The sequence below is a fragment of the Gekko japonicus genome, unplaced genomic scaffold (genome assembly GCF_001447785.1).
Source record: "Gekko japonicus isolate JY-2015 unplaced genomic scaffold, Gekko_japonicus_V1.1 scaffold911, whole genome shotgun sequence".
Taxonomy (NCBI): Eukaryota; Metazoa; Chordata; class Lepidosauria; order Squamata; family Gekkonidae; genus Gekko; species Gekko japonicus.
In genome coordinates, this window is record NW_015172582.1 from 398842 (window position 1) to 422183 (window position 23342).

Below are 23342 nucleotides of genomic sequence, written 5' to 3' on the forward strand. Positions count from 1 at the left end.
GGCAGTCTCTCCACGCAACATGTCAGCCTTCTGCATGCCCTGGGGGACATCTGCACAACAAGTGTGGGGCCACAGAGTAAAGCGGCATTCTCCAAGACCTGACTCTATGCTGGTAGGCCGGAATGACTGGACTCCAATCATTGGAGTAAAACCAGACAGAGGAGCAGAGCACATATGTGAAATCATGCTGCGGGCCCGGTGCACTGCAGCTTACTAAAAAAAAATACCAGGCCCTGGGAAGATTCAGTGGCAACAGGGCAAATTAGGGGCAGGGCAGATTGGGGAGGGGGCCCCACCCCAAGGGCCCCACAGTAACTACAGGCCTGGCAGCCAGTGGGAGGAAGAAGAGGCCCGCTCCCTCTCAGCAGGGAGAAGCAGAGAGGGAGCAGGAGGCCCCTCCAAGAAAGGCTCCCCACACTCAGGTGCCATGGGTGGGACATCAGGGCAGGCCACCCTCCAAGAGGTCACCCCCCTGGGGATGCCGACGGTGCCATTCAAAAGGACTACGTGGAGAGCCCCGGAAGCAGTCACTCACCTTGTTGGTGAAATGATTGCTGCGGAGGGCACTGGATGTGCCGGTGTTCAGGCTCATCCCCCTCTCCCACTTCATCCTGAGAAGTGGGCAGCCAAGGTGCCAACAGGTCTCCAGCGAGGACAGCATATTGAGGGTGGCAGCATTCCAGGTGGCCTTGACAGTGTGCCCCCCAGCCCCAGAGCATCCTTCCCCATTAGGTGAAAAGTGTGCACCAGGCAGACAATGCCCTTGAGGTGCACAGCCTTCACTGCTGCTAGCCTGTTGGCGCCGGCGTCCATGACTATGTAGTCACAGATGGTGTTGCCGCCCCACACGCACTCCCTCAAGCGACTGTATCACAGAAGCGATATTTTGTGCCATGTGGTCCACCTCCATCCCCTCGCATGGACCACAACCACTTCGTAGTCCTGTGGCAGGACTGTCCCCTCCTGGGGCCTACGCTGTGCCCTGACAGTCTGGACAGAGAGGTCCTCTGGTTGCCATCAGTGGGTAGTGAGGGAGAGGTAGTGATCGGGATCTGTGTGTTTCAGCCCTGGAGTGGGGGCTGTGACAGTTGTGGGCACACTTCCTTTGCTAGCGTTGTGTGGCTAGGGTGCCTCCCAAGCTGTTGTAAGGTTAGTTTGGGGTGCCCCTGTCAAAACTCTGGGGATGTCTGCCTTTCTGACCTTCAGAACCTGCCTTTGGAGAACTGGGGGTTGCTCTGCCAGCTCAACATCTGTTTTTATTCCTTTGCTGCACAGAATACACCCCAGTTGACGAATGTGCTCTGGATCTGTGTGTTTCAGCCTGGGTGGAGGCTGTGAGAGTTGAGGGCACGCTTCCCTTGTGTTGTGTGGCTAGGTGCCTCCCAAGCTGTTGTAAGGTTAGTTTGGGGGGCCCCTGTCAAAACTCTGGGGATATCTGCCTTTCTGTCCTTCAGAACCTGCCTTTGGAGACCCTGGGGGGGGGGGCTGCAAGCATAGGGGGGATGCTTGGTTTGTTCCCAGTGTCTGGGTGGGTGGGTGGTCTGCCCAGGTGGTTTCCCTGTGAGTTCGGTGTCATTGGCTTGTTCCTGAACTGTTCCATAGACACCTGTAACTACAGCTATGTTTTCCAGAGATAGCACTGGGGAGACCTTTTTTTTTTGGCGGGAGGGGCTGTAATTGGGACACCAGAAATGTAATCCACCCCCAACCTGGAGAGACTGCAGAGGAGTGGGTGGCAGGGTGAGATTCCCTGTGCATTTGGTGTGTATAGCTTGCAGGGGGTCCAGTTTATACACTTCTGAACCTGTGCCTGACATTTTCCCCCAAACCACTTTCTTGGGGGCGTCATCTTTTTTTTTGGGGGGGGGGCATAACTCAGACCCCTGAAGTCCAATCTGCACATAACTTGGAGGGCATGTAGACGAGCATCCGGGGGAGGTCCCCTGCAAGTTTGGTGTCTCTGGCATGCCGGGGGAGGAGGGGCATTCTACCACATCATGAACTGGGCACACCACAAACTGCATTTTCCCTGTTCATGCCCATCCCTACTTGTGAATCCTACATATACACGTTGAGCTATGAGAGAAGACATATAGTATATGAGTGTATTACAGTACATATCTTTCTGCACTTTTGCTTTAAATACAATCGTAAACAGTTTGAAGTTACACAAGTACTGCAGAGAGTTTTGCATAAACATATATTATCTACTTCTACAATTAGAGCATCCTGAACTGCATTCACACTTCATTGGGCACTGTGCTATAATTGCACGGTAACCATTATTTGCAACTGGATTGACTTGTCCACATAGGCTAATTCAGCTGGAAAAGGCTGCTAAAGTACAGCAGCAGCACAATATTCAGTGATGTCTGGATACAGCCTTAGTTACCTTTCAAAACCACAGTTTGGCTAGGGTAAAAATGAAGTAAATACATTATCACAGATGTTCATTAACTGAAGAAAATATTCCATTATCAACCACTATGCTGAATAATGACAAAGCCTTAGCTTTATCCCACCAACACAATCCTCCACTTACTTTAATTTCAACTTGTTCTTCCATTTCCTTTGTTTTTATAGTAGTATATTCCTTTTCTAACCTGAAGAAAAATGGAAAGCCATTACAAATCACGAGTGTTGCTTGTTTTTGCTTAATAGGCAATTTGTAGATTAATTGTCGAAAGCTTTCACTTTTCTGGCTGCCTGAAAGGTGACCAGAACATTCACTATAGTGACTCAGACAAATTTTCCTCCTATGCCTTACCCCCCACATCCAACCTGGATGGTCCAGTCTAGCCCAATCTCATTAGATCTTAGAAGCAAGGATGGCCCTCGTCAGAGCTTGGATGGGAGACCACCAAGGATGTCCAGGGATGATATAAAGAGGCAGGCAATGGATAACCACCTCTGTCTCTTCCCTTGAAAACCCTACACATATGGCAAACATAAGGCCTGGGGGCTGGAACCGGCCCGTCCAGAGTTGTTATGTGGTGCACGAGCAACTGGTACAAGAGGAGGAACAGCAGGTTGCTCAGGGCTGGGCGGGCAGAGCCACTCCAACTGTGACTTCAGCAAGGCAGAACAACATCGTCTGCAGCAATCAAGCAGAACCCTTTCACTTCATGGACAGCCTCAATGGTAAGTTGGAAGTCTCTGCAGCCGCATTCATACCTCTCCACTCGGCCTGCAGCTCCGGGGATGCTGTCCCAGACGGCCTCAGGGATCAGCATTTGCATGTTGGGGGGGGGGGATGCAGATGATCCTCTGTTGGGGCATGGGAGCATCTGCCCAGTGCTGGACTGCTGGGTCTCAGCCCATGTGGGTTTTCCTCTGCACCTCCTCCCAGCCCATGGGACCTTGCAGTAAGGACGTACCAACTCAGAGTTTACCCGTTGCTGTCCTTCCACTACCTAGCATTATGTTTTATGGCACACATGGTCTGGCCCGACAAAGTGACATTTATGTCAGATCCACCCCTCATAACAAATGAGTCTGACACCTCTACCCTACAGGGTTGCCATAAGCCAGCTGTGACTTGATGGAACTTTACACACACACCTTACCCTAGGGTAATAAAAACATTACAAAGATAAGATGCAACACCATGTCTATGTCTTAGGGCTGTATCACTGATTGAGTCAAACATGTGTAAATGGAGCAAGCTCACAGAGATTATTATTACTGCCTTTGTCAAGAGCAGCTCCCTCCACTTCCAAAAAATTCATTAGCAAGAATGTTAGAACTATGTATGACAGTGGGAGCTGCAGCAAGGGGGGGGGGGGAACCAGCTGAAATGCACAAAGTTTTGTGTATGTGTGCAAACTTGCTCCTTCTGTGATAGAGTGATAGAAAGAGAGAATTTCAACCAGCCTCCCTCCACCTTCTTGCTACAACCCCCAATATGACACATTACACTGTAAAGTCCCCCTGACTTCCTCAATAGCAGCTGAGGTGGTGTGCTGAGGGGAAAGGGAAAGGAGTAAAAATTACTTCCTCAAAACTGTTCCATCTGCAAAAGTCTCAGAACCAGCTTTTTCCCCTACACGGATATGGTAGGGCAGTGGGAAGGGAGGGGGGGAAGGGGGGATTAACACAACAAACCAAGTAACACCCAGGATATGATTTACAAGCTCTACCTCTTTGTAACACCATTAAATACAGACAATTTTTGCACAATGTTAATACCTACTTTTTCATCTTTTTTGCATTGTATTTGACCTGGTAAGCTGCTTGGATTAATTTGTCTGGCCCACTGTGAAATTGATGCGGAATGACCTTTTGAAATTGCTAAAAAAGAAATAATAAATACAGCATGTAGTCACAAGTGATTAATACTAACAATATGTATGGTTAAATTGTCCAGTGAGCTGACATTTTGGTGCAGTAAACTTTTCTTACCTGTAACATCCCTTCCATGTCAAGTTGCATTAATTCTGCTTGATTCATCTGGAGAAGCGCCAAGCCAACGCGAAATACAATCTCTAAACCCTAAAAATTAGATTAAGTAAACAGTAGATAAACATTTCTAATATTTACAAAATGTTTATTATGGTTTGATTTCTAAGAGTCTGCTGGAAACGAAAACATGTTACAGCACCTCAGCTAAATTCTACAGTAAGTGGGACTGAATCTGCAACATACAATGAGTAATACACATTTAACACAAGCAGCCACCACATGCCAAAAACAGCAGCTTGGGTCAATATAACTCTTCACTGTGTCAGAAGTGATGCTAGAAAATGGCTTACCTCGGACATAAAGATATCAAATATCCTTGTTGCAATTGGTAATGGAAAAGTAGTAAGAAAAATAGTTAAAAACCACGATGATGCATACATAGAGGTATGGAAACTCTGCGCCTGGAAATGCACATAAAGCTCTGGCAGCTGCTCCTGAAAAAGAATAAAGATTGTTATTATTAACTTCATTTATATCTTGCCTTTCTCACTGAGATGCAAGGCGGATTACAAAAAACATCAATAAAATAGCCAAGAACTCTAATGAAGACAACTTTGTGAAGCGGGTGTTTTTTGATGTGTTTTCACTAAGCAATGCTTACTTGATGAAGTTACTTAATGGCTTATGTATCTGTCTCTGAAGCACTTATATTACACTGTTAGTATTCAAAATTATCAGAAAACAAGTTATTCAAATTATTTAGTTAAGCAGGAACTGCTGGAAGAAGTGGCAACAACCTCTCCTTCCTATAATTTGGTCATTCCTCTGGACCTCAAAGAGCTTCTTTTGTCTGGAGAAGGCTCCTTGTGCTGAAACAATACATCACTGCAAAAAAATCAAGTTATATCCTTCAATCTTACTCCTATTTAGTTTCTTTCCTTATGATTAATAAGGGGGGAGATGGGGAATTTCCGCAACTTTAGAAATGAAAGCCGAAGAAAGCATAAGCAATACAACGTACAAAAGATAACTGATCGCAAATATACCTGTATCATGCATTCAAACTGATACATACAAAGACCCAGCTCTGCCATGCTTGGTTTGAAGAGTTCTCTAAGTCGATAATCTTGCATCAATTTAACAAACACACAAAATGCTTCCTCCTCTGGCATCTATTTTAAAGGAAAGAACAGTTAGAACATCTGTATATCTAATAGCAAAGTCTGAATCCCATCTGCAGACATCTAAATCTGTGGACTGGGGCCACACTGACATGAAACAAATTTTCCTGCTAACTTGGTAGAACCCTCTAGATTTGCAGAAAAATCTGAAATCTTGGGGAGTTTAAATTCCCCAAATGAAACAGCGTTGTTTGCACATGCACAGAAAATGCACATATCTCCTCCAGGCGTCTGTGGTAGTGATGGGGGTTGCCCAGGGGCTGCAGAGGCCCTAATGATGGCTGCAGCAATGTGAGGGGAATGCAGTGAGACTGGCAGTTAAGCTAGGAGCTGTGCCGGGCCTGCCAGAATTGTCAGCGTTTGGATGGCAGTGGCAGCGGTGATGGGGGAGAAGTTGTGGTGGGCAGCAAAGCTGGGAGCTGCACTGGGCCTGTTGGCATTGTTGGCAGTGGTGGTGGCTTGGAGGCATGCTGGACCTATTGCCAGTGTCAGCAATAATGGAGGGGGTGTTGCCAGGAGCTACAGAGGCTCCTGGGACAGCAGTGGTGAAAGGAGGAGAAGTTGTGTTTGGCCCAGTGGTGAAGGCCGAGAGCTGCACTGGACCTCTAGGTGATTGGGGAGTGTGGCCATGACAGCTCCAGCAAGGGTGGTATGTTGAGAGGGGGAGAGGGATCCCCTCACACGTACTGTGAGTCACCACTATATTAAGCGCACATTGAAAATTCCATGCAGATTTTGAAGAAATGACACTTCTGCTTACCATTTCTAAATTAGTAAGAATAAGCAGGAGACCCACAAGAACATGCCGAGGGGAAACCTCATTTTCCTTCTGTAAGCCCATCCTGCTTTTTTTCTTTCTGCCTTCCTGGCAGACCCTATAGGCTCTCTCCTTTTTCTCTTTTACCTTTTCCAGTCCCCCCCCCCCGACTTTTGCTGACAGAAGCCAAGACTTGGAGCATTCAACAATATTGTTGCAGTTGCCTAGCAACTCTAAAAATGACCACCAAGAGCTCAGAATGTAATCTATACACTTATCAGGGATGCTGCATTGAGCAGGGGGCTGGACTAGATGGCCTTTATGGCCCCTTCCAACTTTGTGATTCTATGAGCAGTCTCTTAAAGCTACATAAAATGAGTAATATCCATTTAAGTTTCAAGGCCAACTCAACAGGGGAAACTGGTAGAAGGGCTTATACCTTCCTCAAATTAATCCCTGTCTCAATTAAATTTCTGTGAGAACTGCACAATAATATAAAGATCAGTTATGCTATTACAGAAGAAGTCCCTACCCATTGATCCTCTGTTCCCTTTAATGAAGCCGAGCTTGAAGAATACATAAAGAAAAGCATTAGCTACCTGCATAAGTTTACCTACCTGCAAAAGCAGCAACCCAACAATAAAAGCACTTCCTTGACAGTAGCCAACCTCACGATCCACTAAAGAGTATGCCTACAAGACACAAAATTAGTAAGACACTGAAAAGTAAAAACTCCTTTCATAAACAGAAAAGGAATTGAGACCACTTCCTATATCCAGAGAATTACACATCCGAAAATCATAACTTTCCACTTATCCCTGTGAACATATGCTTGAAGGGCACAAACAAAGCTTAACGATTTTTTTTAAATTGTGTGACTGCAGGCAGGGCACAGTATCCTTGCATATTCCATGACTAACAAAAGGCAGAATTATTTTGTATAATTTTGCATAATTTATACAAGTCACAAAATAGCTTTTCTAGACATAGAATATTTTATGATAGAATATATATAGCACTGCAGAGGTCATTTCGGGGGGGATCGCGGGGGATCGCAGTTCCCCTGGGTGAGGTACGGGGGGGCACATGATGAAGCCCCGCCCCCTGCTTCCGGCCGCCCCACTTCCGGCCCTCATTCAGCCAGGAGGAGGCAGGAGAAGAGGGAGGGTAAGTTGCTTCCTCCCCGCCTCTCCCCACCCCTGCCTGCCTGGGGCCAGGGAGGGCCTTCGCGGGGCTTCCTTGCACTCCCGCTGGCCTTGCAGGTCCACCGCCGGGCCCCTCATGGGGCTCGGCAGTGGAGCTGCAAGGCCGGCGGCGGCGGCCAGGACCGTTGGGGGCGGGGTGTGTGGCCTTATGACACACTTCCGGTGATGTCAGGGGGTGTGGCCTTATGACACACTTCTGGTGATGTCAGGGGGTGTGGCATATGCTAATGAGTTATGCTAATGAGTTCCCCTAGCTCTTTTTCTACGAAACGACCCCTGTAGCACTGTATCAAATTAAGTTTATGAAAATGTAAAGGATAATGGCTGAAACACAGAGTGTCTGTAACTCTAGTAGTTTGAAGTCTTCCTTGACTGGCTCAGATCCTGAGATGTCAGAAGATTAGTAAAAAGGAAACAGTACTTGCAGGAAGTGAAAAAAAAGTCACTGTGAACCTCACAGATATGAAGTGAAAAGAGTACCCAACTAAAAAAACAAACAAAGTCTTCAGAGAAGTTTGAAAGTTAGAAACTAACTGTTCCACAGTGCACCAGAAAACATAAAAAGGATGATATATAAGAACAATACCCTGACCACATTGCATTAAATAGCACAGACAAAAATTTAACATTAGTTAATAAGTATCACACCTACAAGCTTATAATGTCTAATGCTAGACATTATGAGAACTGTATGTATGATTCTAATAATTAATACATGGATACCATTGTTACGCAAACAGTTCTTGCCTATTTCCTTTCTCTTAAATACTTAGCTGTGATTATTTTATTCATTAACACTGAATACCATGATTTTTGAAGCCATTCATTCATTTCTAATGAAGTGCTCCCCCTACCCAAGATTGAGCAATTAAGATTCTCACTGCTGCAAGCATATTTAATGATTTTGCAAGGAATTGCTAGAGAAAAGACCCCCTATAAGTGCCATGTTTGGATTTTTAAAGATCTTTCTACCCAGAATCTTACCTATAAGCCAAAATATCTTTTCCCAACAAACGTGGACCCTTTGGACAGTTCTACCAAATATACAGGTAGGTGCTAGTTGCCTTACCACATCTCATCAGACACTGAACTAAACATCTCTGCCAATCTGGTAGGAGTATACTATCTGTATAACAGTTTAGTCCCATTCTCTTTAACCCCCATATACACAGAGATAGCATACACTGCTTTGGACCCAGGTTGGATTCCTTCCTCTCTTTCTTTTCTCACCACATCCATGAGACAAGCACAGTATCAATACCCATCTGTTTTATATATCCCATGCTCATGCATGAATTATTTTCTCTCAGCCATAATTATTCAGGGCTCTTTTTGTAGAAAAAGCCCAGCAGGAACTCATTAGCATAATAGGCCACACCCAAAAGCAGGAACTCATTAGCCTATTAGGCCACACCCCTGACAGCACAGCACATTAACATATTAGGCAGAAGTGTGGTCATCCAGCCACACCCACCTTTTGCTTCTTATTCTGTTTACCTTGCTTGTTGTCAAAACCCAGGGCTTTTTTTTGTAGCAGGAACCCCTTTGCATGTTAGGCCACACACCCCTAATGTAGCCAATCCTAATGAATTTCTGATGTTGGGTGTGGCCTATTATGCAAATGAGTTCCTGCTGGGCATGGCCAACTTGGAAGACACCCGGAACTCCGTTCCTGTGTGTTCCTGCCCCCAAATAGCCCTGATTATGATATTGAATTATCTTCTCTTGTAGTACTTTTCTATGTTTGGAATAGTTACCCTTCCTTGGAATATAGTAGCAGAAGTATCTTATTTCCTGTTCTTGGATGTTTATAATTCCAAATAAGTTTGTTTGGTATTGCTTGAATTTTACTAAGGAATTTGCAGGCAAATGAGTAGTACATTAAGAAATACAAATGCATGTCTAGGCCATATTTTTGTTTTAACCATGGCTATTTTGCCCAGCCACGAAATAATACATTTTGCCCATTTTAAAGATTAGATTCTATTTTCAATATAAGTTGCAAATTATCTAACTACGTTCTTTATACTGACTGAAATAAAGATCCTTTTTGCCTGCTGTAACCTATTGATGGAGTAATCTCTGCTTTTTCTTTTTCTGATATTCCTAGGCTCATTAAGACTGATTTTCCTAAATTTGTCTTATAGCCAGAGACTGGTTTACATTCCTGTGAAAGACTGATGGGGGGGAAGGTATGAGGTTGATGAACTATAAAGATAGCATCATCTACATATGAAAGTGTAACCCATGCAGTTTTGTAGCTGTTAACAGCATACAGAGATCAGGCATGCCTGCTTTTACCAATAGGTGGTGTAGCAATTAACTCCCTTTCCCCCCTTCTGTACTTAGTTAATGAGCATGCTCAGTGCTTGTAGCCTTCCCTAAAGGAGGTTGGGTATTCCCAGCAGCCAGCAGTTCAGCCTGGCCCAGAAAGAGGCAACATCTTGGGGAGAGGCCTATATGGACTTTGCTGTGTTAAGGCCTGCCTTGAATTATTGCAGGTAAATCCTGGAGTCAACTGAGAAGAGCTGCAGCATCCCAAGTACAGCCTGGAAACCTCATATGCTGTTCCAGTATCTGTGAGCTTACAACATATGGACCTACAATATATGTATTATCTATGTGCTTAGTATTTTTTCTGTTCTGTGCATCCTTGTGGATGCTGAAGATATCTGTACTCAGTAATATCCTGAAGATTCATTGCTATGAAGTAATAGCAACCAACCAGGAGTGAATGAGGATTTATATGAAATCCTCCATGCTTTGTTTATATAAAGAGTTTATTTTAAATGTTAAAGTACATTGGTTGTATTGCCTCTTTTATGTCTGTGTTTAAGTACATGTGTAGTAACAGCAGTTACATATTCTTAATAACCATAGGTGGGAGTTCCGCTGTCAAAACCGACTGAACCTGCCCACTCTCCCTTAGTGGGTTACAAAAGGATGTTTGCATTACCCCCTAAACATGATGTTCTTAATATCACACCATCTTGTCACAGTATGATGAATAAGATTTCAATCCCTGTATTAAATAATAATGGTGATAGTGGGTAGCCTTTTTGAACACCATGCTACATATCAAACCATGCAGACAATGGCCATTTAACTGCACTCTAGCCAGGGGTCCCAAAAATTTTGAGTCTGCAGGTACCTCTGGCATTCTGAAACAGGGTGGTGGATGCAACCATTAAATGGCCACTGTACGAGCACAGCCAACCCAAAATGGCTGCCTCAGGAAGCAGAGCCAAACAGAGAAAGTCAGGGAGTGAGTTTATGCATAACTCTAATAGTAACTCTTCAGCATTTCAGGCAGATGATCTATTGATAAAAATGCCCTTTTAAAATGAGCATACTATTTTAAAATATTTTGTTGCGTATACTCACAGCTTACCTTCATTCACTCAGTGAAGATCCTTGTGCTTTGGTAGCAACTGCTCCCTAAGCAGCATTTTTAAAAACCTGCTCAGCCCATCAGAGCTCCAATTGCCAATTAGAAGCTCTCTTGGGAAAAAGTGTTACCTGGCCCACCCTTTCTAAAAACACCTGGCAGGTACCAGCAAAGGTGTCTGCTGGCGCTGTGAAGCTTATAGGCACCACGGTGGAAACCCCTAACCTGTGGTTTATAATACAGGTTGACTGCCACCAATACTTCTTTATTCCCCTTCTTGGTGGCCCTGTCTAAATGGAAGGTACTCCTGCATTTCAAGCCCACAACCACTCAGACTTATTTCTTAGGCCTGTTATTCCCGCTTCCCAAATATATAAAAAACTAATCTGAACCAGTGTATTCATTGTGGGCAGTAATCTGATTGGCTAAATTACTCTGCTACAGATGCTTTGGCATAAGGATTAGATTTTGAAATTTCTACCTCTGTTGCCATCAATGTGCCTCTACAACCCCTGCCTACAACCCAGCTGCACATTTGGTTTGTGCTCTTGTCAGCTCATACAAATGCATGTAATTTTAATACACAAAGAATCCATCTTGCTCCTATACTTTTATTCAATGGAATCTACAATGAACAGGGAATGTTCGAGTACATTTTCAAGGAATAAAGTCAATTGACAGTTTACATGAGCTCATTGTCTTGGCCATCCTAGATGTCTACAATAGATGTGCCGAACTGTAAACAATAGGCTGATTGTTCCCTTGATTTCATAGCTCTACTAAAAACTGCAATGCCATTGAAAACAAGTAATTGCTCAGTATAGGTTTGAGTTAACTTGATCCAATCATTTTGTGTATCATGATGTAACAATTTGAGAATATTAACTAAATGTGATGCTTCATAGTATATGTGTAAATCTGGATAATTAAAGCTGCCATGTATGGAGTACACATAGTACTAAAGTTAATGCGTAGTTTCTTATTTGACCAAAGAAAATTATTCAAGGATTTCTGCCAACACTTCAAATAGTTAACTGAAATTGTCAATGGTAAAGAACAAGAATAAAATAAAAAACGAGGAAGAATAAAGGATTTAATGAGGTTGTATCAACCACGATATTATACTTAAAGGCCCAAAGTCTTTGAATATATTCTCCTTTTCAATTGTCTTATCGGTTGTATAACAGTATTCTTAGAAGTTATTCAAGGTACAATCCTACCTCCTTTACTATTATATACCCTTGAACTTATATGCTATCATAAAGTATTTTAGTTGAATAATTGAATGGATATACACTTCAGTACAATTTTAAATATATTTTCTGTATTTTGCTTCTCATGTTAATCATCTACTATCAATAGAATGTAATGTTTGGTTCATGTTTATTGTTCCTTGTTGATTGTTTATTGGAAAAATCAATAAAATATTTTTTTCAAAAAGAAAACAAGTAATTGCTAAGGGCCAGTTCACTCAATACATTCTAATACTTCATTAACAGAAATTCCTTCCATAAACCACAAAAATGCAAGTCAGATGCTCACAGATTTCTGATGCAGCAACACCTGCAATCCTCAAGGTTTTAAGATGTACCATATAGATGACAGAGCACTGTAACTAAGATTGTGAACTCCTGGTTCACATGCAGACAGAACACTCCTGTAAAGAAAGCAACCAAAAGCATCCAAGACAGTAGATCTGCCAAAGCTGCCCTCACATACCATCAGCACAATATTCCCAAAGAAGATAACATGCTTTCCATAAAATTGTCACTGCACTGCAAACAAAGTCAAGATAAGCCATATTATTTATAATTTTACATATTTTGAAATACAAGAACCTCTAGCAAAGGACCACCTATTGTAGCATTCTGCCCCTAGCAGTGACCAAGCCCCTAAAAAGAAGACAGTAATCTCTTGTTGCTTGATCTACCAGACCAACAAAAAAATAGCTGCCTTTCAACATGAAGTCTGTAGAACACTATAAGCTTTTAATATTAGTTTTTAATGAAGAAGTATGGGGTGCTGACTTACCTTCATTACATTAAATAAAACCTCCTGCCCAAGACTGTCTTTTTCTTTAAAAAAATCATGTTCAGGGTACGTTCTAGCAATGTCCCTTCTTATAAGCTTTTCACAAGGAGAAGTCATTTTCAAGAGTTCTGAATATTGATCCTTAATTGGCATATTTTGAGCAGTGCATAAAAGCTGCCAAACTATTGCTCGGAAGTGATGGGGTATCCCTTTTCGAACAAGTTCCTAAAGCATAACGAAAGAAGCTGATGAGTATTTTTCGGTAACAGAGTACTTCTACTGTTTTATTTTTTTATTTATTTGTGCTATTTATAGTCCGCCTTTCTCACAGGGACTCAAGACAGATTACACAGAGTGAGCCAGTACAATCAACAAAACAGGACGTTCAGTAAACAATGCATTAGGATTGCAGAAGTCTGGAACCAACCAGAAATAACTGAAGCCAAGCATAAGTCTTAACATGACAAATCAAGTGCTAAAAAAATTACACAATAGGATCTTACATAGAGTAGGCTGTGCAGTTCAGTGTAGACAAAAGTCCCAAATCATTTATCCAAGTTAGTTTGTAAACTATTTTGTACAGTGCAACCGTACCAGCTGCACAGAAAAGCTGTCCTGAATAATTCTGTTTTTAGATGTTTGTGGAAAGCCAGGAGAGTGGGAGCCTTCCTGACCTCAGGCAGGCCATTCCACAACACGGGAACCACAACTGAGAAAGCACATGTATGGGCAGTTTTATTGGTATGAGGACATTATACTGATGTATCTATTATTGATTTACAAAATAGCTGGCAAAAGCTTGCCAGCACTTCTGTGGGGAAACAGCAAGCACAAGGGCTGCAGCAGAAATCCATACCTTTTTGTCCACACATTTCCCAAGCCTGCTTTGGGGGGAAATTTTATCAAAGCAGGTTTTGAAAACACATGGAGTGGAGCCAAGGAAAACACGGAAGGTGGACAACCGCACAACGTCCTGCAGAAGCACCAAAAGAACTACTGCAGGCCAGGGGGAGGGAGCGCAGAGGAAGAGCCTCTTTATGCTTTGGACACTCATTTGCATTCTCACTCAACTTCTGAAAACTCATCAATATGCAAATTGGCATATCCCCTTTGCTTCAGTCAACTTCAGGAACACCATCCATCACTGCCTTCCTCAAAAGTGGAGGAAGGATGTTGAAGCTGAGTGACCAAGAGACAGTTTGCGTGTACAAGACTTTGGGTTCATTCTCCAACACTTGATCTCATGAAGCAAGGGTGGAGAAGGCCAGCGCCTGAAACCTTAAATAAGCTCTGCCCGTTTGGGTTGACAATACTAGACTGCATGCACATTCATTTGCTCTCTACTGAGTGTTCCCTAAAATACAGAGGAGCACTGTGAGCAAAGGAAAAAGCACATCAGTGCCACATTTCATAGGAACAACTGATGCTGCCTTATACCAAGTCAAACCAATGGTCCAGCTAGCCTGATACTATTTACTATTCTCAGGGTTGTTCCCTATGTCTGCTACCTTATTTACTTAAAATATTTGTATTTCATTTTCCCTCTCCATAAAGGAGTCCAAGGTGGCTTACAGAAAATTATAAAAAGATAGTTTATAAATAAATTAAATGCCAAAATAGCTGGTTGCCAATCCAATATCACAAAGATCACAGAAACCCACCCAAATGACAAATGCAATCTTAGTCCCGAATCCAGGCCTGCAGTCAGACTGAAATAGGTCAAGGGCAGACATGTCGCCCAAGAGAACCTGGGAACTTCAGCATGTGTAATTATAATTCCTTCCCTCCACAGGACCTCTGATTTGCTCAGGTCCTCTAACCACTTCCATCACCATTAGAAGTAATTTTGTAGACAGAAAGGTTCCAGACTTTCTTAGTGACAACACATTCAGTATGAAAGGCTATGAATGTCTGCCAGATCAGCTCACTTTTAGGATTTTAAAATTGTTGGCCAAAATCTCTTGTTGAACAGGGTTTTGGGATGGCTACATTGATTTGTGAATCCTTTGGAAATGCAACAGAGAATTGGCAGCAATCTGCTTTCTTGCTTCCTATATTACATTTTTAAATGTTTCATGCTTGCAGTTTTAATCATTTATCTGTGGTTCTAACATCAGCTGCCTTGAGCACCCAGCTTCGATTGAACAGCAGGAAACTGTAAATAAAATGAAACACTACCAAAGCAAAAGCACCCTCATGCTATAAGGCAGAAATTAAATTCACTCAAGAACAGAAAGAACTCAAGGGCTGCAAGGCTGTCATGTCAATGCACTTCACTTATTTCTAGTGCCATGAAGGCCCTGGATGAATAGGTTCATAGCCGCTACTCTTGGAACAGTACACAGTAATACAAAATTGCTTTTAATATTCTGTTTCCAAAAAACTGAGATTAACAAAAAGCTCTAATCTGAATGCATTCTAAAAAACAAACTTCCAAAAGGTATTACATTAATTGATAAGCTAAAGACTTGTTGCATTTTGCCTAGACATTTGCTTCATGCATGCAGATGTCTAAGTCTTTATAAACTATGTTCATCCCCTATTATGTTTTAAGTAGAAGACTACATTAGACATCTTTCTACATCCGTTCGCGGGGAGGGCGGGATATAAATCCAATAAATAAATAAATAAATTTCCAAAGCAAACTGAAAAAATAAAAATGAGGTTTGTTCAATACAAACCTTAACTTGTTTCTCTTTCTTTTTGCGTACATCTTCCCACTCATTTACAATTCTCCCCCAAAGGATCCAGGAATCTTCTTCGAGATGGCTGAGGTTGCTAGAAGCTGATGAACTAGATACAAGCGAGGAGCCGCTGTTTCTTCTTGACCCATTTACTGATCGCAGTGATTTGCTGTCAGTCTCTAGCAATCTGCAGTAAAGACAAACTGTGAGTCTATGGACCCTACTGAAATGGATGGTAATGTGAAACAACAGTGCCACCAACCAAGAAACGCCTATTGATCTGACCTTATTGATAACTCATCAATACTAACAGAAGAAGTTAAATTTATAATGTTTAATTTAGCAGGTTAAGAGCTTGGACGTGCTCATGGACCCTGCCTTGCTCTTTGAAAAGCAGGTTTGGCGTGGTGGCCAGGAGCACCATCTGTTTCAGAGTTCAAATCAAGGTACTACTTATAACTTCTAAAGCCTTTCACGACCTGGAATCCATATATTTGAAGACCTATCTACTTCTGTATATTTCTATGCGCCAACTATGGTCTTCAGGCAGCCATCTGTTGGCTATCCTGCCACTTAGGGTGGCCCGTCTGGCATTGACAGCGCCTGGGCCTTTTCCATCATGGTTCCTTCTCTGTGGAATGAGCTGCCTGAAGAGGAATCCCTCCCTAGAAATCTTCCTCTTTGAAGATCTTCAGGAGGTGCTGCAAGGTTTCCTTGTTTACCAGGGTTTTTGAGTGGGTTTGAAATGACAGGCATCTTTGAGGGTGGGGGAAGCTAGAGATTTGGGGTTTGTTATTTTATTCTGGTTTTAACTGGAATTTTTTTTAACTGAACAAAGTTTGAGTCCAGTGGCACCTTTAAGACCAACAAAGTTTAATTCTGGATACGAGCTTTTGTGTGTATGCACACTTCATCAGATACATCCACATGAAAACTTATACCCAGAATTAAACTTTGTTGCCTCTGGACTCAAACTTTGTTCTACTGCTTCAGACCAACACAGCTACCCACCTGAATCTATTTTTAAACGGAAGGAAAAAAATGCTGTTAAGTCCACGCCTGAGAGGAGATGAATGTTCATTCTCAGTTTACTTCCCACAATTAGAAAAGATGCCTTTTCACATTTATCCCCTATTTTGACATATTTATTACTTTGCTGTCCTTTCCCCCCTTAATTAAATCAAAACAACTGTTGACCTTATAACCTTAGCTTGTTATTTAGTTTTGATTTTGCATATCTTAAAGCATCTATGTTAATTTGCTGTTCAGTCCATCTATAAGTCTGAACCTTACCTACCAGTGTATTTGAAAAAGTGTGCATGCACACAAAAGCTCATACCTTGAATAAACCTTCGTTGGTCTTAAAGGTGCCACTGGACTCTTTGTTCTACTATTTTTAAACTATTATTGTAAACTGCCTTGAACCACAAGGAAAGGTGGGGCATAAATGTTTTAATAATCAAATAAGTAAATAAATTATCAGAATCAAGATGGCACATTATTTGAAGTTTCACTTTTAAAAGTAACAGAAAAATAACAAACTTAATTAATTAGCACTTGCTGCTAAAGGTCATTAAGAAGAAGAGGGTATATTTACTGAATGTCCTATTTTGTTGATTGTACTGATTCACTACGTGTAATTCAGTGTGAGTCCCTGTGAGAAAGGTACACTACAAATAATGTAAATCTCATTCAAGAGAGAGAGATATAAAGGATGATAGATAGATTTCTATTTTATGTACCAGATCAGGAAGTGAAGGCAGTCTTTTCTGAAGAAGAAGAAGAGAAGAAGAGATTGGATTTATACCCCGCCCTTCACTTGGAGTCGCAGAGCAGCTTACAAACTGCTTTCCCTTCCCCTCCCCACAACAGACACCCTGTGAGGTGAGTGGGGCTGAGAGAACTCTGACACAAACTGCTCTGTCAGGAACAGCTGGTGCAAGTGGAGGAGTGGGGAATCAAACCCAGATCTCCCAGATTAGAGTCCGCACACTTAACCACTACACCAAACTGGTGTATCCAGGGGCAGTTGACAGGTGAACTCTTTGACCACCTGCAAATCCCCTCTCTGAAGTGTGCTTTAGTACACACATACATGCATACAATATTTCCGCCCAGCTGGGCTCCAGGAATAGGGAGGAATTCCCTCTCCTGCTAATTATACCCTTCAAATTTATCAATAAATTAAAAAAACCCATCAATCCAACTGTTGAGTTCATAATCATTACTTGCAGAGATACCTAGATTGCTTGATATGTTTGTATTCAGAAACAACATTTTCCCTCAATCCACTAGAACTAATACTTAGGTATAACCACCTCCCACTCTAAATATATTGAGTAAAGATGCAGATATTGCTACGCTTCTTCTGTCTTCATTCCTGGAAATCAACTTAAAAAAAATACTTATATGTGAACAAATGCAATATAAACGCTGATATTACTATCAATAAATCAAACATTAGAGTAAGGCTAACATTAGAGTAAGATGTTTAACAACTGTTCACTTAATTGGCAATGCTAATATAGACGGGACCAGTATGTGTCCAAATTGCTGAGAGCAGCACAAAGTCACCTATATCATAAGGCCAAGCTCTTAGCTGTTAGAAGTGTACGGTTATATTAGGGAAGCGAGAATTAAGGCTTCTGGGCTGCCCTTCAGTAGGAGTTGTTCCATGTTGTACTCCCTTTGTATTTTGGTATTTAAAACAATCTTAAACCTCATACATTAGCGAATCCCATTTTGTAAGCAGCCTCTTGGTGAGTTAAACAATTTTTCAGTTACACAGGCAAACTCATGGATTATCTTCAAATACACATTAAACAGAAAAGGTGAATGGGACATTAGACATGCAGCAGAATGGAAGGATAAAAAGAGACTACTGGCAGATGTCAAGCAACTGTCCAAAATAAGTACTCACAATTAATGCATTTCAGAAAAGCAGGTTCTGCAATATTCTAAAACTCAGTGTGGAAGTAACTGCTATAAGCGCTAGTGTTTAAATTTAAATTTTACTGGATCACAGAGTTATTAAAGCTCCAGTCCTTCTGTTGGGTTCACAGACCAAACTGCAGTAGTCCATAGGTTTAAGAGAACTTCCATTACAAGTCCCATGGTAAACAAGTCCAAACTCCGGATAAACGTAGAAAGTACATGATGAAGCGTTGACATATGAACTAAGTGCTTAACATAGCAAGTATTATCTTGTAAAACTGAATTATACGGAACTTTCATATTTTGAAACCTTTACCACATTTCAGTAGCATAAACCTTACCTTGATAAATTCATTGCTCTTTCATTCGACAACTACAGTTTTTAAACACTGTAAGCATGTAACAGGAAATCAACAACTTTATTCCCATTAATGATTTACTTTCCCCAAACAGATGATTTGGTCATGAGGACAAAACCATTCAAGCACATTCTGGAGGGGAACCCAGCCATCTATTGTAGACTAACATCACTGTAAAGTTTGTATTACCTGACCAGAGAAAATTTCCCATTCCCCTTTGTCATACTTTCTGTTTCTGCCAACTCTTGTTCACATTCTCAGGGCAAAGTTTCTCTGATATGAGTAATATAAAGCTTCTATAGTCATGAAGAGCTGTTTCAGCTCATACACTTGGTGAAAAGAAACAGATATTAATTCCTCAGCAATGTTTCAAGAGGCACAACAGTCACCTAAGCCAGCTGTTTAACATCGTTGCCAGGCAAAACTGAAAGTGTAAAAGAATTTCAATTTTAAAAAACAGAAAAAGAGACCTATTAAATTGTTTATTGTATTCCCCCTCATTTCAGAAGCCACACATGGTGAAAACGACTAGCCCAAAGTGTATTGGTCAGAAAACCAAGATTGAGTTGTAAAATTAACAAATCCCTGGTATAGACTGGAAACTTAACAAGAAAAGCATTGGGACTGGAGCAAAATATTAAAAGCTCTTTTATACTGAAAAGAGAAAAGTCAACCTATTAAAGTAACATTGTTGTTGTTGTTACTATTATTATTATTTAGATTTATGGATCTCCCAAACCCGCAAGCAGGCTCTGGGCGATTAACAACTTTAAAACAGATAAGATACAGACATCATGAAATAAAATTATCACAAAATACTCAACTTAAAAATGAAAAATGTTAACAATGAAAATAAAGGCAGTTGCATCTTTGCTGGCCTTCACTTTTTTGTTCTACATTTTTCAACCGTTCAGATTAAGTATTTTGTTGGAAACGTGTAAGATGCCTCCAGCAGAAATGCAGCCTTGAGAACACAAGTCCACTGGGTTTCCTACATCAGACAATCTGCTGCTCACTATAAATATCCTTTGTTCAGTCTCTGAGGTACATATCACACGAAGTGTATTATACCAAGTTAGACCACTGACCTATCTTTCCTAGTATGTCTGCTCTGGCAGCACCTATCCAGAATTTTGACCGGGGATGGGGGGAGAGAGCTGCTATCCAAGATTCTTTAACTAGGGATCTTCAGTATTCATGGTACACAATCTTCCCATTAGCTACCCCCTAACAGCACTAGTTTCCTTTGGCAGGTACGTCAAATCCTCCAGAACATGAAAGGACTACGCAGAAGCCCATGTATTTAGTTAAAAGCCCCCTTCTGATTTTTCAAGACCCAAATCATTTGTTCACCACGGATGGTTGAACACCCTATATACATAGAGGGCAGTAAAAATAGCTGCTGCCTGTTAAGGCAAGAGAGGCATTTAACTACCTCCAAAGAACTTCGGTATGGCTACGTTAATGCTAAATGGGAATATTATGTGACACAATTCAGTTATTCTAAATTAACTCTGATCCATATGCTAAACAGTCAGGCAACTGGGTACAAACTGAGCTTCATGTGATTTGGCTGAACACATCATTATCACAAGGACAAAAGGCAACATTGTATTAGCCTTTCCCTGCCCAAGCTAAAACAAAAGGCTCCTACTGAATGAAGACATCATTCAAGTCAACTGAGAAGAAAATAAGGCAACCCCTCCCCCCCAAAAAGCACAATTATTTCATTCTGGTGCGATTGTAATGCTGCTATGCTTTCTCTCAAGTAAAGCTATGATTAGGGTACCTGGTGAGGAGTATGTGGCTCAGCCTGAATAGAGGGAATATAACATGAATAGGAGGTAGCCAGGAAAATTTCCCCAAAGGCTCTGAACTGAAATGGAAACAATAACAAAGGACATGTTCTGCAGCCCTGCATACTGCTATTCCAGTTTCCAAATAAAGCACAAGATTATTATTTTTTTCAGATCAGGCCACCCACCTGCACATACTTATGTCACTGGCTGGTATAAAATCATATACCTACAAGGAATGCAGCTTCTAAACAATTTTGGAGCTCAATGGCCCTTAAGAATACAAGAACAGCCCTGCTGGTTCAGACCAGCAGTCCATCTAGTCCAGCATCTGGTCTCACACAGTAGCCAACCAGTTCAGCAACAGGGCACAGAGGCCGAGGCCTTCCCCTGATGTTGCCTCCTAATACTGCCTCTGAACGTGGACATTCTCTTTAGTCACCATGGCTAATAGCCACTGATAGACCTATCATCCCAGAATCTATCTAATTCCCTTTTATAGCTGTCTATGCCGGTGGCCATCACGACATCCTCTGACAGCAAATTCCACATTTTAACCACTCACCATACGAGACCACATCCAGCCTGTCCTGAAGGCACTGCACTGGCTGCCAACAGCTTACTGGATTCGCTTCAAGGTGCTGGTTTTGACCTTTAAAGCCGTATATGGTCACGGGCCTGCCTATTTGAGGGACTGCCTTTCCGCATATGTGCCCCAGAGAACACTGAGGTCAGGAACACAGAATCTCCTGACCTTTCCCGGCCCAAGAGACGTCAAGTTGGCCGCTACTAGAGCCAGGGCCTTCTTGGTGGCGGCTCCACACTGGTGGAATGAGCTCCCGGATAACATCAGGGCCCTGCGGGACCTTTTACAGTTCCGCAGGGCCTGCAAAACGGAGCTCTTCCACCAGGCCTTCGATTAGGAGCCGCCACCAGTGAGGGGGCCACTGGAGACGGCGCCACAGACGTCGGTGCCGCCAGAACTCATCTTGGACCACATAAAACAGCAGTTGGTTATTGCCTTTATTTGTATAGTGTATGCCGCCAGCCTCATTGCCATTACTACTAGTACTACCTAGTGGTTATGTAGTCCTAATTTATTAATGTATTTTAATATATTTATTGTTTTAGTGTTTTCAATGTTGTTAGCCGCCTTGAGCCAGTCCTGTGGCTAGGTGGGAGACAAATCAAAATTATAAATAAATAAATATAAATAAGAAGTATTTCCCTTTCTCTGTCCTGAATCTACTGCCCATAAATTTCATTGGATGCCCTCAAGTTCTGGTATTTTGGGTGAGGGAGAAAAAGTTTTTTGTCAACCCTCTCCACCCTGTGCATAATTTTAAAAACCTTTGTCATTCCCCCCCATAATCATATCTTTTCTAAACTGGAAAGTCTCAGACTCTTCAGCCTCGCTTCATACAGAAGGTACTCCAGCTCCCTAATCATCTTGGTTGCCCTCTTCTGTACTTTTCCAGCATTGCAATGTCCTTTTTGAGATACCGTGACGAGAAGCGCACACAGTATTCCACATGAGGCCACACCACAGATCTACATGTGGCATCTTAATATTGGCCATTTTATTTTCAATCCCTTTCCTAATAATCCCCAACATAAGAGTTTGCCTTTTTCACTACTGCAACACACTGGGTTGACTTTTTCATTGAGCTGCTATGACTCCAGAACCTTTCCAGCCTGTGTTTCAAAATGTACTATACAATCTTGCAATACCAAGAACCAAGTTCTTTATTCTTATAAGAGTGTCCATGCCAAGTTGCCACCCACCTGTTCTGTTCTTCTAGTTTAGCCAATAACTCTAACTCGTCAGGACTCAACTCAGCTGGTGATGCTGGAGACAATGCTGGAGTAGAGACTGTGGTAGAGGAGGATGTAGTGTGTAACGAGGCAGATGGACTTGCCACCTGACTGGCCATTTGACTGACAGTGTTCTTCACCCATGAGAGAGTAGAACTCAGTTTTCCTGAAACCTTGTCTGTCGCCACCTAAGGGGGGAGAAAGACACAAGAGTATTTAACAACACTCTGGTCAGCAAAAGCAAGAAAACTCACAGGTGTTCAAGCTGGTTAACAATCCATACCAGCAATCTTTTGGAGGTTTTATGGGAAGTATTAGATCGTAGAACAGGACAACTTTTTCCTCCTACATCATTCCTCTGCCACATTGCTGAATTATGCTTAAAAAAGATTTTTTTTCAGTTCCAGAAAGAATACTTTTGGCAAATATCAGGCACAGCAATGGGTTGCAAGTTTGCACCTGAACTAGCCAATCTCTTTATGGATAGACTTGAAAATATGTGTATTCTTCATCCTGATAATCCTTATAATGAACACATAATGTTCTATAAGAGATTTTTGGACGACATTTTCCTTATCTGGAATGGGACCACCAAATCTTTGGTTGAATTTGGAAATTACATTAACCAAATACATAATACTATTAAATTTCAATTGGAATATGACAAACAAAACATACATTTTTTAGATGTAGAAATCAGGAAAACAGGCAACAAATTAGTGACAGAAGTATACAGGAAACCCACGGATGCTAATTCATATTTAGCTATGGATAGTTTTCACCCTCCCCAC

The 23342-nt window shown here is 41.9% G+C and overlaps 1 protein-coding gene across 1 annotated transcript in view; it reads right to left on the bottom strand.

Annotated features, from left to right (window-relative positions):
- EVI5 (ecotropic viral integration site 5) overlaps positions 1–23342 on the bottom strand; it is a 112689-nt gene that overhangs the window by 55661 nt on the left and 33686 nt on the right. Inside the window, exons 3-11 of the mRNA XM_015421459.1 lie at positions 22522–22739; positions 15645–15834; positions 12964–13188; positions 6957–7031; positions 5448–5573; positions 4752–4895; positions 4402–4491; positions 4193–4290; positions 2543–2603 (exon numbers count right to left, since the gene is read on the bottom strand). Of these exons, the coding sequence (XP_015276945.1) occupies positions 2543–2603; positions 4193–4290; positions 4402–4491; positions 4752–4895; positions 5448–5573; positions 6957–7031; positions 12964–13188; positions 15645–15834; positions 22522–22739 (1227 nt within the window). The remainder of the gene's footprint in view (positions 1–2542; positions 2604–4192; positions 4291–4401; positions 4492–4751; positions 4896–5447; positions 5574–6956; positions 7032–12963; positions 13189–15644; positions 15835–22521; positions 22740–23342) is intronic.